Genomic DNA, 18985 nt, shown 5'->3' on the forward strand with positions numbered 1-18985 from the left:
GGTGTGACCATTGGATCATTTTCACATTATCTTTTTTTCCTTAACTATAATAGTAATTTGGAATAATTAACAAATGGTTAGAGATTTAATTAGACGTTACTGTTAAATAATACTCCATTTTTAAAATAGTTTGAATACGATTTGGTGTAGTGTGTGTATATATATATATATATATAGATATTTGCATTTTATAATAAAAAAATAATTAAAATAATAAAAAAAAATAGATAAATAAGAAAACTAAGTCTATTTTTATGATAAAAGAAAACAATTTTGTTCATTCAAATCAGTATAATATAAAAAATAAATATTTGATTGATACTTTTTTAAAAATAAAAATAATAAAATAATAATAATAAAATTTGAAAAACTTACCAAAAAGCCTTTATACTATTTTTCAAATTACCAATTGAATTGACTTATAAAATATACAGGAGAAAAAAAATGAAAACATAAATATAAGCCAAAACTAAAAACAATTTGATTTTTATATTTGAATAAGTTTGTATAAAAATAATTTTTTTAGAAAAAAAAATATTTGAAATTAAAAAAAAAAAAATTAGAAATACTTTTAAACTGTAAAAAAGTTTCAAAATAACATGTTAACGTAAATATATTTTTCTACTGAAATTTCACAATTTAGTTTATAAATTGTATTTTTATAATTTCAAATTGTCTAGTAGATGAGGGCCTAATTTGATTTAAAAAATATGTATATTTTAAAATATTTTATATCAATTGGGCCGGAATTTTATATTTCAAAAGCCCGATATAGATTGATGGTGTGGGCCTGAGTTGTGCCTAATTGGACTGCTGATTACATTATGGTTTTCTTTTAACATGTTAAATTTTTTGATATTATTTTACTTTTTAAAAGAATCATATCAAATATATTATTTATTTCATAAAATATAATATTAAATATTAAAATTTTAATATAATCAATTTTTTTAAAACTCCAAAATACTCATAAGTCTTTGGTCTAAATAGAGCCTATATATATAAATATATATTTACAAAATTTAGGATAAGTATTTTCGAATTTAATTTTAGTTTTTTTTTCTACTATATAATCATTTTAATTCTCTATAAAACATGCATCGGATCGTTTTATAAAATATCATATTTAAATAAAATTAAAATAATAAATAAATAAATAAATAAAGAATTTGTTTGGTTTTGTTTGAGATTGAGGTTTTGGTTTAAAATTTGGTTTATATGGTATTTGATGCGATATTATATAAGAAAAATATTGTATTTTTTTTTTTTTGGAAATAAATCTTCAAAAGAACAACACATACATTTATTTTACTATAATGGTAAGTAGAGTTGTTAAACGAAACTGATTGTTCATAAACTTACTCGGTTTAAACTCTTTTGCGAATGTAAACGAGTCGAATAAAACAATATAAATATGCTCATTTGTTAATGACAAGCTTATTTGGTGTTAAAATATAAATTTATAAATTATTAATTAAAAATAAATAAATAAACTATTTCATATATATGAATTAAAAAAAAAAAAAAAAAACAAAATATCATACCTATCCAAACGAGTTTATTTGAACCGAACATGAACACAAGTTCGAATAATAAAATTGATTAACGAACTGAGCTTGAATTATACGAACAAGCTCAAATACTAGCAAGTGGACTTGGATTTGTTAGCAAGCATTAACAAATAAAAAAAAAATATATATATATATGTTCGATTGAATTCTTTAACAGTTCTAGCGATGAGTTTGTATTTGATTGGGATTTTTTACCAAAGACTTTCAATATTTATCAATTTTTTTCTTTACAAATATTAAATTTAAATACATTTTTATTATATTAAAAAAAATTATATTAATATCTATTTATATAACATCAAATAATTATTTAAATTTAAAATTTAAACAAAAAATCCAAAAATATCCAAATAGCATCATTTTAATACTTGAATGTGTCTTTTAGCTACATCCCAAATTTTTTGCTACCATTTTTTATTTGAGACGTTATAATTTTTTTACAAAATTTAAAAAATATATATATTCCTTTTCCCTTTTAATTATCTATCTAAAATATAATTTATAAAAAAACTTCAAAAAAAAAAAAGGTCAAAAGTAAACCAAGGAAATAAAGGTAGTATCAAATACACACATCTTCTAGACGAATACTTGCGCCGGTTCTTTTACATGAATTTGAAGTCACTCATTAACTTAAAAGTATTGCATGTTATTATTAAACAAATAAATAATAAAAGATGAAAAGACAAAATTAATTGAAATTATATATCTAAATTAAGGTACATTTTTTTATATTTATAGTTTTTACTTTTATGATAGAAATAATAGCTGATTTTTATATTAAATTAAACAATATATTGTGTATAAAGAATACATTACATTACTAAAAAAAATAAAAAATAAAAAATTGTACTCCATTAGTTCGGTTCTAAGGGTCACACTTACATTTTGCTCATTGTACTTAACATTAAAAATATCTTTATATTTGTATTTTTTTTTTACAAATATTTTTCTATTAATATTATAAGATATTAATTAAAGTATTTTTGTAATTTTTTTTTTTAAATTTGTACTACGTTTTGATATAATAATTAATATTCAAATATCAACACGCAAAAAGTAAATGAGAACCTTTAGGGCCGGACGAAAATAGTAATAAGAGAGAGAGAGAGAGAGGAGAGAGAGAGAGAGAGAGAGGTGTTCTAGAAGGGTATGTTGGGGTGATGAAGGAGGAAAGTACAGGCAAAGTAGAAGGTAGGATTGACAAAGAAAAAGGTTGTAATGACTAATGACCAGATAAGATCATTAACAACACACATATATGAATATATATATATATATATATTCATCTTTCATTGCATTGCATGCACCAATGCATACACATATATATATATAGATATATATATATATATATATATAGAGCTTTCAAAACAAGATGAGTTTTAAAGGAATATACATACAATTAGAGTCCTGTTGTTTGGTGAGCTTTTTTAACCACTCCTATCATCATCTCAATTCACCCCCACATACAATTTTGTACCCTAAAAAAGATCACAACTTCATAACTATTAAGAATATTATTATTAATTAATTTTTTTCTTTTTCAAATTTAAATTCAATTTAATTACAATGCAACAATAATCACAATTACTTGATAAAGTACATTTTAATTTCTTCTTATACAATTTGTTAAAAATATATCAAAACCAAACTCCAAATGGATTCAAGTTCTGTGATAGTATATAACTGTGAGAGTTTTGGCTTTTCAAGGTAGGTTCATTTTAAGATATACAAATTGATGTGTGTGCAAATATAAACTTATTACTTTATACACATAATTATATGTATATACCTGTATCTGTGAGTGAGTATATGTTGGTTTTTTTTTTAAAAAATATATACATATATATTTATATATATATATATATAATACCAAAGATTTTGTTTAGATAGAAATTTTAGATATATTTTGAAAATGATTTTTTGAGAGTTCTGAAAATAGAAAAAATAAATACATAAAATACAATTATTTAGTGTAATGTAAATATATATATTAGGTGTGCTATTTTATTAGAAAAATGGGTATTTAATGCGATGTAAATAAATTGTTTATATATATAATATTTTATTTTATTTTTTCTAAAAAATACAAGCAGTATGTGATATATTTTAGAGAAAAAAAAATCTGTGATACATAATAATGAATTTGAATTCAAAACGTATGTACGTAAACAAAGTGTATATATATATATATATTTTGGATGACGTGGAACCCACGGCCGCTACTCCGAAAACAAAGCGTATATTTCTCAATGGACATATGGCTCTACCTTCTCATGTATCTACACATAACGTAAATTTTTTTTATTCATTTGTAGAGATTTCCCAATTTTTATTTTATTTTATTTTATTGTTATTTCCTTATCTTAATTGTTTATGATCATTTTTTAAAAAAGTAAGTGCCAACTTTATTATTGTAATTAATCTAACATAAATTACTATTTATTTTTTAATTATGTAAGTAGAATTACCTATTATTTTAGGTTGTGTTGAAACATAAGTTTTTGGAATTAAAAATAAAAAATAAAATAGAAATAGTAAAAATTTATTATTATATAATATAATACTCCCTCCGTCCACTTACAATGTTTACATATTTTTATTTTGGAACGATCAAATTACAAAGTTAACATTTCATTAAATACTATGTTTTTTTCACAAATACCCTTACTTTATATCACATCATTACTTTTAAAAAAAAAAAAAAGTAAGGGCAAAAATGTCATTACACTACTTTTAACTACTCACTATAATTAAAATACTATTATTTCTTAAATACCGCGCCAAAAGTAAATGTAAACCTTCTAAGTTGACGGAGGGAGTACTTTCTAACAAAAAGTAAATATTTTATATAATATTTTTTTTAAAAAAATATTAATAAATAGCATCAAATTTTTTTTTTTTTTTTTAAAAAAAATGTTTACGTAAATAGATTTTACAAAAGAAACCATTGGATCTTTCAGTCATCTAATAACTAATTACTTATCAATTTTATTGTAGACACTATTCAAATCAAACAATTAAGTCTGTTTAGATATATAGAATAATTGAAAAGTTCAGAAATTTTAAGATATTTCAAGAAAAATACAAAATTGAATATATGATGTACGTAACACTGTGTCCAAAAAAAAATAAATTTGTTCATTTCTTATTTAAAAAAATTAGTGTTGATAATAAATAATAAGTGCATCACTTTCGGAAAAAAATATACTACCTCCATCCCATAACAAAGTATCAATTTTTTCTATTTTAGTCCGTCCCACGACAAAGTATCCATTTCCTTTTTTTTAGTAAATGTACTATGTACCTAACATTACAAATACCCTTACAACTTACAATATATTACACAAATATCATTATCTTTATATCACACATACTAATAAGGTTATTTCAGTCATTTCTATTTTATTTCTACTATATCTTAATATAATATTAATATTTCTAAAACTACGTGCAAAAAGTACTTTCTTCTGGGACGGGTGAGTATATATTATAGTGCATTACATAAAATATATAGACACACACCAAATCTTATAAATTATACAAATTAAATAATTGGCCATGATTATATATATTTTATACAAATACTATTAAATTAAATTATACTATTAAATAATAATATTAATTAAATTGCAATTAATAAGTTCCAATTAAATAAATAAATAAATAAAAGACAGAAGAACACGTGTGGGGAAGGCACAAGATTTGGTGGGCAGAAATGGGTGAAGGAGGTTGGACTTTGTCCGCACTAGTTGTACAGTAGCCCACCCGAGGGTAAAAAGGTAATTCACACACAGCCCTAAATTTATTTATGCATCTTTGTCAAAAAGTTAGCTGTAGGCTGTAGCAGTGATATATTAATAAACTAATAAGACTCCATGAAAACTAACCTATCAGCTTCTTCATCAAGGCTTCAATGGCAGTCCAAATAAAAAATATATTTGCAGTAGAGTAGAGCAGAGCAATACCTTAGACATATATATATCTGCAGTAGATGTCAATTCATGAGGATAGCGCCATTAATGCTCCTCCGATATCGATCGATCGATCCTAGCTAATTCGCCAGTTAGTTTCAGAGAGAGAAAGCTAGGGTTTCTGATTTAATGGAGGAGGAGGATACGAAGAAGAAATTGCCGCCAGGATTCAGATTCCATCCCACAGACGAAGAACTCATCACATATTACCTCTGCAATAAGGTCTCCAACTTCAATTTCACCACTAAGGCTGTCGCTGATGTCGATCTCAACAAATGCGAACCGTGGGATCTTCCAGGTCTCTTAATTTCTATCTGTATCTCTCTCTCTCTCACACATACACACTAACGAAAAATATGTATATAAATTGCTGTAAATTGATTGATTTTGGTATGTATGATTGGATCGGATGATAATGAGTGCAGCGAAAGCACGGATGGGGGAGAAGGAGTGGTATTTCTTCAGCCTGAGAGACCGGAAGTATCCGACGGGGCTGCGGACGAACCGTGCGACGGAGGCGGGGTACTGGAAGACCACCGGGAAGGACAAGGAGATCTTCCATACTGCAAATGCAAATTCAAATTCAAATTCCCATACTGCAAATGCGAATTTGAATTTGAATTTGAATTTGGTGGGGATGAAGAAAACCCTAGTTTTCTACAGAGGGAGAGCTCCAAAAGGCGAGAAGACGAATTGGGTGATGCACGAATACCGCCTTCACAATAACCTCCCCAATTTCAAATCCACTAAGGTATGTTGTTCTACTTACGTATTATCGATCGTTACATTCGATCATATATAAGCTTTTAACGATTTTTTTTTTTATTTTTTTATTTTTTTATTTTTTTTTCTGGGTTTATTGCATGTGTTGTTTGGTCCCTTTGTTAAAAAGATGGCACAATTTTATATATATATGGGGTTGAGTGAGAGGTTGATCGTGTTAATTAGTTTTAATAAGGGCATTGATCAACCATCTATTTTCTTTCAGTATATGACTGAAATTAAAAAAATACATTGGATTACTAAAATGTGCTGATTATGGCAACATTTTAAGTGTGTCCTTTTAATAATAATAAAAAATATATATATTTTTCCTAAAAAAATTAATATATTACATATATTTATTATTTTTATATTTTCTACACAATTTATCATATTTCACATTAAAAAATTCTCCTTCAAATTATAATATCATCTTAAAATTCATTTAGACAACATTTTACTCATAGTTGTTACTTTAAATAAATAATAATAATTACTTTTGGCTTTTAATAGTAAAAAATATAAAAAGGTAATATATATTTTTTGTTAAAGAAAAAAAAAATTATGACAAAAAAAAAAAGCATAGATCTATAAGAATGGAGCATAACTTATCATGTCAATGAGGACATGTTAACTTTAGGTGTGTTTTGTCTGATTTGATTTTAAAAAAAAAATTATTTGAATTTAATACATTAAAATAATGTTTAATAAAATATTTTGTGAAAAATAATCATAATAATAAACAGAGTCCAAAATAGTAAAGTCATCTTCTATAAAAAAATTTAAAAAGAAAAAAAAAAACACTTTGTTGGTTTGAATTTGTATAATAGTGGTTCGAGTCATTTGGATTTGTGCATAGTTTTGTTTGTTTGTTTGTTTTTTTTTTTTTTTTCATTTTTTATTAAAAATAATAAATCCTAAATCAAACACAACCTAATTGGTTGCTTGACATAGTGTTCGAAAATTTGTTTAGAATGTGTAGAGAGATTTTGGTGTGATTAGAATATTAACATTGATGTAAAATGATATGCTTTTAAGTTGTAATAAATATTACTACCTCCGTGTCCGGTTCTAACCCTTCGTACCATTCAAAAGTTTCATTTATTTTTTTTTAGAGATCTTTAAATATTAATTATTATATTAAATATAGTATAAATTAAAAAAATTGCAAAAATAATTTCAATATAATCTTGTAATACTAACAGAAGGACATTTTGTATAAAAAATTATACAAAAGATAAATATAATCTTTAGAGGCAGACGGAAGGAAATACATCAGATTATATATGTTATCTTATAATATATAACTCAACATATGTATTATAATATATATTATCTTATAATACAGTGCTATTTTAGCATATGCTTAGATATGTACAAAACATATGTTTATCCCCCATAACATATGATGATCCGGTCAATTCAATACAATGCTAACTTGGCCGAAAATTTATAAACATATATTGATCACTCCTATAACATATGTTAATCCGATCAAATCAACGCCATATTGACTTGATCATATTAACACAAAATTTGCAACTCTTGTGCAAAGATATCGAAACGAATTGCTAATTTGAGGCATCAAAACAAAAATATCAAAATCATCTTATAGATTCTAAAATGCCATTATTATTGATCGATCATATATAGCAGGAGGAATGGGTCGTATGCCGAGTGTTCCAAAAGACGGCGTCCCCGAAGCGACCCCAACAGCCACCATCCTCGCCGCCCTCCCAAGACTCTCCCTCGAGCGAAGCCCACGCCATGATCAACGAGCTCGGAGACATCGAGCTACCAAACTTCGCTATCTCATCGAACTACAACCCGACGGACAACATCAGCAGCATCGTCAACTGGCCACCCATGGCGACAGATTTAACAGCCGGAAACACAATGCCGTCGCTGGCATGGCCATTTCTCAGCACAAACCTATCGATGAACTCGCTCCTTCTCACAGCATTGCAGCTCAGGGGACATCCGAGAGGGTCGACAGCCAACCCGACGGAGATCAGCAGCTACAGTTTTATGCCACACGAAAATATCGGCAGCTCCCAGTTCGGAAACGACCCGTCCGGGTCGAGTTTCAACGTCGGTTCGACCGATCCTATTCCACAGATACCACAACAGCAAGTGCAAGCATATGATATGGACTCACATATATGGTAAAGCTAAGTATGAAGATAAAAAGAAGTAAGAAAATCGGGTTTCGAATGTTGCGATGGGCGAAGTCCATTTCGCGAATAAATCAGGAAGTGTAAGTATAGCTAGCAATGGTGAATGTAATGTGTATCTAATGTATTCCATTTAGGGATCTAAAGTAAAGCATATGAAGTATAATCTCATCAGAATTCCGAAGTTAAAGCATTATATGTAATCAAATATTGTAGCTATTCATGTAATTAAAAAAACGCGCTTCGTCAATCGTAATTATTCAGATCTTCAATTGCTATTGCTACCGCTATCGAAAGTATGAACATAGGCATCATCATGGATTGATATTCATTCTCCACAAGAATTAATTTCAGGCTACATTACAACGTGGCAAGTCGGAACATTTAGAAAGAACAGTACGATCTCCCAATGCCGAGAAGTTCTATATATATATGTGTGTATGTATACAACCATTGATGATAAAAGGGTGCCTTGTTTTAAACAATGCGTATGCTCGGTTGCCTGTAATTTTATGAACAATGAACACGAGGAAGAATATTTGATTGAAAAGTCTAGAGAGAATTCAGGTACTCTTTTATCAACTTGAAGATGATGTTGGTGTACGAAGAAGCTCTATCGGATTGCTCCAACATGATTCCGTCCATTCGCGCTTGAATTCCATCGGAAGGTACCGTGACCTTTAGAAATACTCGGATGGCTTCGTCTGCTTCGACAATAAAGCTGCCTATCCCGCTCAAGATTTCGGGGAGAGATGTAGAAGGTCTCGACAGCTCAACAAGAGTCACCTGGTGTTAAGAGCATGTTAGAAATGCAAAAAGTGTGATACAATAGCATATCTGTCGATCTAGCGAGCATTGCACTTAAGAGCACTTATATGCGCAAAACCATACCAAGCAGCACAGCAACCGTATCGACAAATAATCCTATCTGGTAAGCAGAATTATTAATGAAATGGTAACAAATTATCTTCGAATTACGGTGGAAGTGAGAAAGCAGATGGAACTACACTCGTAGATTTTAACTATTGGCTTTCTGCCTCAATTTTTCATAATTTTGTGATTTCTTTGCATTCTTAAGGAAACGGTACCATGGTCATGATTTAGAAACCTCCTCTAAACAACTTGACTAGACTAAGGTGCTTTCGCCAAAAAATGATCAAAAGACAACTATATTGAAAGAATAAAGATGCCTTTCACATGCCTCGAATCAGTATTATATTATTCAAAGAGATGACCTGTTTGTCCGATGGTATATCAGCCTTCTGTTTTGCTATTGCTACAGCTCTCGATAGCCCACCAATGGCATCCACTAGACCTCGCGAAGCTGCATCATTGCCAGTCCAAACTCTTCCCTGAGCAACCTCCTCCATCTTGTCTATCTAAAATGTGATGACTTGCACGTCAGGAAATCAAGCGATATAATTCCGGGTGTCTGATGATATTTTTAATATAAGGCAAATCATGTGTCATACAATGAGATTTATATGTTTCTGAAGAGAAGATCATACAGTCATTGACCTAGATGAGGCAGCCTTGTCTCTGAAACTTCGATAGGCATTTTGTGCCGATTTTGCAAAGAGTTCTGCTTCATCAGGCCTGTACATGATTAAAAACCATAGTTGATAAGAAATATATCCCAATGGAGTCCCTCTTAGCATCACTCAAAGTCAAAAGTGGTGAAAACAACTCCATAAATTGGAGTATAATAATAAAATGAGAAATACTTTAGGTACCGAGCATTTCATTTTATTGAGGTCAAAGAATACTTCACCAATGTTTGAAGTAGACTCATCGTAGATAACATGACTTTCAAAAGACCTAATCTAACTGGGCAGTCTAGCATCCGAACCACCAACAAAGTCGACCAGAAACTTACAACTTAGTAGTGTTTCTAAAGTTTTAGCTGCAAGAATCTTCAAGATCCACTAAGTGATTACCAGCCATTTTATTCTTCAAAGCAATTAATTTTTTTTTGCATACAAAGTATTGACTATTGACTTTAGGTGCAGAATAGACTAATTACCAATCATCTTCTACCCTCGGAGGATTCACAATCCTTTCAAATTTTGTTGAGTATGTTTTCTGTATGACTAATCTTCAATTTCAAACCCTCCAAGTGATTGATCCCTAGACCTTTTCAGTAATTACACATACTCGTTCACTACTTCTCACACAACACATTTTCTTTCAGATTATGAATGCAAGATCACTGCAACATCAAGGTCCATTGCTACTTTTGCAAGGGAGACGAGAAATCAACTATAAATCACCAAGGTTCATGTGGCAGCTTGAAAGGAGTGGAAAAGGAAAGTGACAATATCAAATAAGGCATAAACTAGCAATAAATGTGGATTGCCATGCGTCTTGCAGTGTATATATGTGTTTACACACCTGAATGGTCGCTGGTCTGCTGCAGTAAGCTCTGCATATCGTCCTCTTGATATTACTTCTTTATTGAAGCCAATTCTCTCATATAAACTCCCCAAATTAAACTTTCCTAGGGCAAGGAGAAAATGTAGTTATGCTTCAATTTAGCATAAGAACTTCCATCTCATAGGTTCACCTTAAATCGTAACCAAGTCATAGCACAAGCAATAAACAAGATCAAGTTTCAATCATTAGATTTATGACCACATTTACCATTTTACATATAGTTATTTTTAGCTCCAAAAACAACTTAGGAGGTGAAAAGATGTATCAAGTTATGAATATATGAAACTTGCCAAGGACTCAAATGGTACTCAATTTCATGCAAAAGTTGTGTTGTTAAGTTTTGAACTTTTTTGGGTTTTGTTCTTAGTTATTGAAAACTGTAAAAGTGTTATTACGATATTTGTTTTATTGTCTTTTAAATATTTTGTAAGAAAAAATAATATATTTTTATTGATAACGGTGCATACTGATTTGTGAAATATCAACAAACTCCAAGAATTTTTCATATCTTGCAACATTAGTAGAAACCTAAATCATGCCTCACCTGTCACAACCCCAATGGAACCAGTCAGTGTAAGATATTCCGCAACTATAGTTGGTGCTGCCATTGCCATGTAATATCCCCCACTAGCAGCAACATCAGCCATTGAGGCAACTACAGGTTTTGAGTCAGCCAAAAGTTTGATTTCTCTCCACATTCTGTGAAGACACAATTAATAACATAAATCACTCCATTCCTTCCATTTGATATACTTATCTAGAGTTGAAATCAGATGTTATATGGTTATTGATGCTACTTTTCAAAATAGTCTTCCATTCATTAGCAAACATTTAGTTCACAGAAATACCACAAGTGTGCTATTTAACTGGATCAAATTATTGTGATAACGGATAACATTCTTTAATGTGTAGAAAGAATTACTTATGCCCCCATTCACACAAAAAAGGTGAATAAGTTATTAAAAATGGAACGTAATCGAGCACTAAGGTGCAATGTAGCCTAGCAATTTAGTATTAGCTTGGCCATGTTGCCCATAACATTAATAGGATGCTTATTTATTTCAAGTCTATAAAGAATAGGTTATATACAGCGTGCGGTTGTGGTAATAGAATTTCATAGCAACACTAGACCAAGTTAGGCTTAATTACAGTGACCTTAGCGAACATGGTGACTTATTAATTATTCATAAAATTCAACAACAAAGCAGACTGCCACAAGAAAAGAAAATAGAGCCTACAGCATACTTACAAATCAGAAGCAAGGGCATCGCCTCCAGGACTGTCGATGCGAATTACTACAGCCTTGAACTGTTTTGACTCTGAGAAAAAGGTTACCGTATAAGCCAGAATCTCAGATGAAGACAGTTGCTGGATTTTATAAAGGATAAGTAAAAGCAAGTGTGATCTGGGGAATAAGAAATCTAAAAAGACATAAGGCATTAGCAATGTTCTCTAGAAAACAGATCTTTCTGTCCACACTGTAAAGTATCTTCACGTACTATTCCTTAAGCTATGAGCATAACTAAACTTAAGAAATAATCAAATCCACTTTTGGCATGGATCAAATATTCCATGTGTCGGATCCTGTTACCCTAATTCAAGAGATAAGAAGTGCCATTCACTTTCATTCCACCTTTAAAGATAATGTGCTCTTAGTGTTTTGCACCAAGAAGATGATAGCTTGTTAAGATGTTAGCAAGGGATGTTGCAGTATGATATTATTTGCAGTTTTGCACTCCTATCCAACCATCGTGTTGCAGCCACCTCATATCTTTACCAGGACATCATCAAGTATGTCTAATTGACTCCCTTTGCAACAATCGGGGAACGCTATATCAAAGTAATCTCTAGTTAGTCTTAGTTGGAGGTTGGATGATGGGTTCATCAACATTAACAGACTAGTCCATATCACCTTGTCTTCAAATCTTTCCACATAATAGATGCATCTTTGGTTTTTCTTCTCACCAATCATCTATTATTACCAAAAAGAAACTAAATTTTCCTGTAGATTTAAAAACCATATACCTCGTGTGCTACGAATCTTTTCAATGAATTGTTCTGCAACAATCCCTGAGCTGGATGAACTCAGAGGACTTCGTACCCTGCTAATGCCTCCAGAAGCTCTTATTATGGCTATTTGATCTCCAGAGCCAGTTAAGCCTAATGTCCATTTCTTAACACGGGAGTATTTCCTACATTGATGAAAATAAGTGTGATTGCATTAGGCATCAATGATTGCTTGACTAATGCAAAATCCGTAAAGCATTTTCAATGGCAATCCTGCAAGACTGTAGAACCCAAATGAAGAAATTATGCAAAAAAAAGGGAACTGTACAAGTTGGAGAGTTTATGATAAAGATGAAATTTAACAAAACATGTACCTATAGTCAACGGTCGGAAGTGTTTTATCAGTAGGAATTGACAGGCGTTCTTTTAGTAGTGTCGTAACCTGAAAGAAGGAAACTTCAAAAGATTTGGATAACCCAAAATAGGAAAATTTCATCTATCTTACTTTGACGTATAATATTATTTCACACCATGTAAGAATAAATCACATAATCAAGGAGACCTAACTTATCTAAGCCTTATGACTAGTTAACTTGATCCAATAAAACCTTTTCCCGAAAAGATAATAAGTTTTCTGATCTTTCTTTTGTTTTCACGCTAGAGAAAGATCAAACTAGAAGGGGAGATAAGTTGTTTTATTGCTCTTGTTTTAGCACAAAGCACATGTAGACAAAAAAAATATGAATAAATGAATTGAGTGAGCTCACAAAAATGGAACAAAGCTGACAGAGATACAACTCATTCTACCTCATCTTCATATTTTATATCTGTTATCCACCCATCTTCCTTCAGTCTGTCAACTTCATAGACTCCTTCATTTATAAACTTTTCAATATCTTCTTTCTTCTTACCTGAAACAAGTAGGGAAAAGAAATTCTGTGAGAATATGTTTTGATCAATTGTAAATCAAACTGCCAGCTGCAATTACCTTTAGCAAGAGATATTTTTTCTACCCAATTCCCATAAATATTATCAAGCAATGCTGTGAGCATCTCACGGTTCTCATCAGATATGTTTTTACGAGCAAGTTGATCACCAGCACTCTTATATTTACCAATCCGCTGAATCTGTGGCTCGATTCCAATTTTCTCTAGAACACCTACAAAACAGTTGTTGATGCCACCACACTGCAGTTAAGAGTATAAAGATATGAAAAAAAAAAAGACATTCTTGAGATGCCACCTTTTCAATTACAGTTGAATAGTCTATGTAAAGCATTATCAAGGAACAGGCAAATAAAATCCATGCTCTGAATTCCAAGTATGGGATCAAACACTCAATGAGATGTTTATAAATGATAAAACAAACTGAAATAGTGTCAGAATTAGTTATAAACAGTGATGAAGCACGAGAGCTTCAAGTTATAGACAGGCGAACTTATTATATGACTGCGTATATACAATATATCATACGAGAATTAATACCAATGCAAATACAATTTTATGTATATTTGGATTCGGTTTCAAGGTCTGGAAAAATAACTTAAAAACTAGGTAACACTACAGCTTGAAATGAAGTAAATAATTGAGAAGTTGGTACCACATGGGCAATATGCCAAAATTATAAATTTTGAAATGCAAGACTAAAACAAAAGTAGTTTACGAATATTTGACAGCACAAAATAGCCTCAAAAGAAATTCAAATTTCCAAATTGAAGTTGGAGCTGACAAAATCAACATTTAAGTTGGAAAGCAAGAGGCCATTAAATCTAGGCCTTTATTACATGGAAGAAGTTTTTCTTTATAGCGACAAAAAAAAACTCACCTCCAAGGAATGATGCTTGAACAGTCAGTCCATACAGTTGAAAGTAAGCACTTGGAGGGGCATAGAGCTCGTCACAAGCACTGCCAATGTAATATTCTTTCTCACCACATGCTGGCACATAACCCAGAACAAACTTGCCTACATTGCAAGAACAATTTGTATTAGGCACTATTTTAGACAGAAAAGGAGAGATAAGTACATCATAAAAATTTCATTATTTCATGTGGGAGTCTTAATAAACAAATTTTATTATAATGAATTGGGCATTGTCATCAAATACCTCAAGTAAGGAACTACTAACAGCTTTTCAATTACATAACTAATTTTAGAGCTTTAATAGCAAGTGTTTAGAAGTTTGGATGGTAGCATACTTCATGAATTATTCACAGGTTAATAAATAAATGACCCTGCAATATCAAACATCCTTCATGTACTTATGTGCTGTGATTTGATTAGTGAAAAGAAGGAAAAACAAAAATAAATAAATAATAAATAAATAAAATTAAACATGGATATCTGATCCCAGATTCTACAATGATGAAAGACTTAACTTAGTTTACTACATCTAATATGCAGCTACTTAGGAATAGTTGACCCATCATAGTCCATGGACTTGCAATTTTGAAACACTACCGGAGATCATATATGCAAATACATATATATATATAGCTTTCTTTGTTAAGTTGCACGATGAGGACAAGTCTGCACTGAGTCTTCAACATTATAAGTAGTTACCTGATTTCTTAAAGTCCAAAACATGCCTACGAATTTCTTCAACTTTTCCCCACCCACAACTCAATGGTTCAATGTGAAGATAAGCACCCGAAATGCGAGGGTCATAAGCTGCTTTGACTAAATTCTCACAAATTTGAGGTAAAGATAATCCTGGGGAGAAACGCCCCTTCAGCTGATCGGATATCTGGCAAGTACATAGTAAAGGTTATATTCAATTTTGTCAGATGACTAAACCATAATAGAAAGCTTTATTCCATCCTCACCAATAATGAGTTTTGACAGCAAATAACCTTAGCTATTGAAGATTCCTACGGCCATGGTTGCACCACATACACCTAATCTATGTTGATGAAGCGACAGAACAAGGAAAAGTTCGTATTATATATGTGTTCATAACGATTAACAGGTAGTCAACCTTTCTAGTATATGGTTAATGCAGATGTCTTTCTTTATTTCTTCATTTTTCCCTTTCGTAAAGATGAAAAGTGCAGAAATATGAAAAATAATAAATGCAACAAGTTGAAGTTAAAACTACCTATAAAGCAAGTGAATGGAAAGGAATTAATTATTAAAGGGCAAGACATCCTCCAACTACTATCGTGCTAAATATGGATGAGCTAATTTCCTGTAAATTAAGCACTGAATTATAATGCCATGTTCTACAGAGTCGGTAGGCCTTGCTTACTTAGGATGATTACTAGGGATATCCTCCACAGTAAACACACACAAAGGGTTTCAATCCAATCCTTTAAGGCACCTCTACTTTGTATCGATTATTTGATAATCATGCTATAACTAAATGACATAAAGTCCGTCATTACTATTTACATAACGTCCATCATTACCGAAATGGAGAGTGAAAATGAACAAAGAGATCTATGCACAATCACATATATTTTGAAGATTGAAACTCGTATCTACTAGATCTCAGATCCTATTGAATATTGTGGTTCTAACATATTTTATACTCTCTTTGTCATCGAAAAGGAATACTTTTAGGCGCATGTTTTAATATGGGTGTATACTTTTTGTCTTTTACAGTGAAAATACACAAAAAAGTAATATTATTTTTTATTAAAAATAAAAATGATAATATTTCTATGACAACCCAAAAAAGCAAAATTAAAAATAAAATTGAATGACAGTGATTTACACAAAAGTGCTAACATAGTTACACAAAATTCAACCATTTTCTTTGGTGGATTTTTTTGTCGGTTGATATTAGCATTCAATGGAAGTATAACATGTTATTATAACCATGGTTCAACAATTCATCGATCATGTTCGACATTTAAAAAAACTTTAGGCAAATCAACAAAACAATTTGAAGATAATATTAAGTGGATTTCTTATTCAGAAATTTTAAAATAAATTAAAATCCTTTATCTATTACTATGCCAACAAAATAAATAACCATTCCTGACTAGAGGTGGTTCTGTACAATATATAGATTTTCATACCACATACCGTGTATTGTACCAAATATTTTGGTATGACATTTTGTCATTCTGATACCCTATCGAAAATTCGGTATTATATACGACATAATTAGGTATACCACACTGAAACACTGAAATTAAAAATAATAATTTTGGTATCAATACCGGATATATAATTTTGTGAGTGGTAGGGAGAACTAAAAATAATATTTCTCCTTGATTTTTTATAAATGAATAATATATATATATATAAATATACCGAATTATCAAATCGTATATCTAAATTTCTATATTTCCTGTAATTTTTTTATTCTGTAGTTATGCAATGCCGTACTTTTCCCTTCTCCTAATCCCGACTACAGTCCATTGGTGCAAAGAACTGTTGAGGAATCCGATCCAAAAAAAAGAACTGTTGGAGAAAATCGAAAACCATGGTTACCTCTCCACGTAATTTCATGGTGAGCACGCTGCCCTTCTTGACACGTTGCCAAGGCAATGTAAGGAACATCCTGAACTTCACACCCAAATTCTCCATAAACCCGTACTCCCTGTACACAAATTCACCGCTGGGATATTTGTCATCATCCAAACTAGAATCAGAGCTCCCACTACCTTCAACCGGCTTAACTTCCTTTTCTTTATCCTCTTCCTCTTTCACTTCCTCTCCAGTCTTGCCATATTCATCAGACAATTTCCCATCATTCTCCATATCAAAAGATCCGATTAATGAACCACGAAATTCACGGCTCTTGCGGAGGGAGAACCGACGGTTATTGGAGTGAAGAGGACGAAATGGTAAGTGGATTGAGAAGGGCAGTTGGGGTCGGCATTTTGTCGAACAGGTGGTGTGCAATTGGTGTTGGGTGGAGGAGAAGCAGTGAAAGGGCGGCGACAGCTGAGCCATTCCCGGGGATGGGAAAGAAGCGATGGATCAAATATCTGGATTCATTGATTGATACGGTGATGGATGGGTGAGTTGGAGCAGAGGATAACGTGGGCAAGGTGCAGAATTGATCTTCGCGTCGTTCTTCGCCTCCTCAACTGAATTTCAGATTATTTTACTTTTATATATATAATATTTTTATTTTTTTTTAGGAAAAAAAAAAATTATTGTACCCTTCTAAATTACAATTATCGATTTTATTTTAGTATTTTAATTTTAACTTTTTTATGATCTAATTCATGTTAAAATTAATTAAATTAGTCTTGCAAAACTGATTGAACACAATTCTGTTGACTTGAACACAATTTTTGGATTATTCAAAATCTAACTGAGCTTCATACAGTTAACACAATTATATTGAACTAACGTGACTGTGTTTAGAATATAATCATGTTCATGTTCAAGTTTTTTTTAATACTCTTATTTTGAACATAAAATTGTTCAATGTTATGTTTTTAACATATTTATATTCTTTTTTGTTGATTTGGAACATCAATATTTATTTTTTACGAAATTTAGTAAATTAGTGATAATTTTGAAATATAAATTGATAATATTGATGCAAATTTTATATAAACATGAAAGTAATTATAATGTATAGTTGGTCAATATATAAATAAAAAAATATTCAATTTGTTCCGCTTTAAAATTATATTTAATTTTATTGAAACAACATATAAATTGAGGGAGAATGAAAAAAAAATATTTTAAAAATAATTGTAAATAACAATAATAATAATTTAATACTATATATTTTTAATAATTATAATTATATATTTTAAAATTTTACAGCAAAAAATTAAAATAAGTTTACTTTTAAATTTCTAAAAATATATATAAATATTATTTAAAAAATTATAGTTTATAATTTAAAAAATAATGTATTTATTTAGTGAAATTGTTTGAAAATATGTATGGTATAAAAATATAAAAGATTGTATAAAAATATAAAATTAATAAATATGTACTATATTAAAAATTATTTTGAGAAAATATAATATCCAAAAAATAAATACATAAAGAGTTACACTGAGTTATTTTTTTTCTCTTGTTTTTATAAATTTATACTATTTTTTTTTGTCTTTTTATAATTTTTTTTTTATCCATCTTAAATATTTATTTATTT

At 30.1% G+C, this 18985-nt stretch overlaps 2 protein-coding genes across 6 annotated transcripts; one reads left to right on the top strand and one right to left on the bottom strand.

Annotated features, from left to right (window-relative positions):
• Window positions 1-5588: 5588 nt before the first annotated feature.
• LOC127240342 (NAC domain-containing protein 59-like) lies at window positions 5589-8688 on the top strand. 2 transcript variants are annotated; one of them, XM_051258971.1, is made up of 3 exons: window positions 5589-5840; window positions 5968-6293; window positions 7958-8688. In XM_051258971.1, the coding sequence occupies exons 1-3, from the start codon at window positions 5672-5674 to the stop codon at window positions 8471-8473; spliced, it is 1011 nt and encodes a 336-aa protein (XP_051114928.1). In that variant the 5' UTR covers window positions 5589-5671; the 3' UTR covers window positions 8474-8688. The 2 variants fall into 2 exon arrangements, with proteins under 2 accessions (XP_051114928.1, XP_051114937.1); XM_051258980.1 differs by having other exon boundaries at window positions 7961-8688.
• A 101-nt stretch (window positions 8689-8789) lies between these two features.
• On the bottom strand, window positions 8790-17953 carry LOC127240321 (serine protease SPPA, chloroplastic). Of its 4 annotated transcripts, XM_051258934.1 has the most exons (13): window positions 17356-17953; window positions 15478-15661; window positions 14743-14880; window positions 13907-14077; window positions 13726-13829; window positions 13293-13360; window positions 12937-13103; window positions 12161-12230; window positions 11456-11610; window positions 10870-10975; window positions 9987-10074; window positions 9714-9857; window positions 8790-9264 (listed from the first exon to the last, which is right to left on the bottom strand). In XM_051258934.1, exons 1-13 carry the CDS (start codon window positions 17818-17820, stop codon window positions 9031-9033), a joined length of 2094 nt encoding a protein of 697 aa, XP_051114891.1. In that variant the 5' UTR covers window positions 17821-17953; the 3' UTR covers window positions 8790-9030. The 4 variants fall into 4 exon arrangements, with proteins under 4 accessions (XP_051114891.1, XP_051114916.1, XP_051114908.1 ...); XM_051258959.1 differs by lacking the exon at window positions 8790-9264 and having other exon boundaries at window positions 9715-9857; window positions 9997-10074; XM_051258951.1 differs by lacking the exon at window positions 8790-9264 and having other exon boundaries at window positions 9715-9857; window positions 9951-10074.
• Window positions 17954-18985: the final 1032 nt, after the last annotated feature.

This window comes from Andrographis paniculata, unplaced genomic scaffold (genome assembly GCF_009805555.1).
Source record: "Andrographis paniculata isolate CXL003 unplaced genomic scaffold, ASM980555v1 Contig18END, whole genome shotgun sequence".
Classification (NCBI taxonomy): domain Eukaryota; kingdom Viridiplantae; phylum Streptophyta; class Magnoliopsida; order Lamiales; family Acanthaceae; genus Andrographis; species Andrographis paniculata.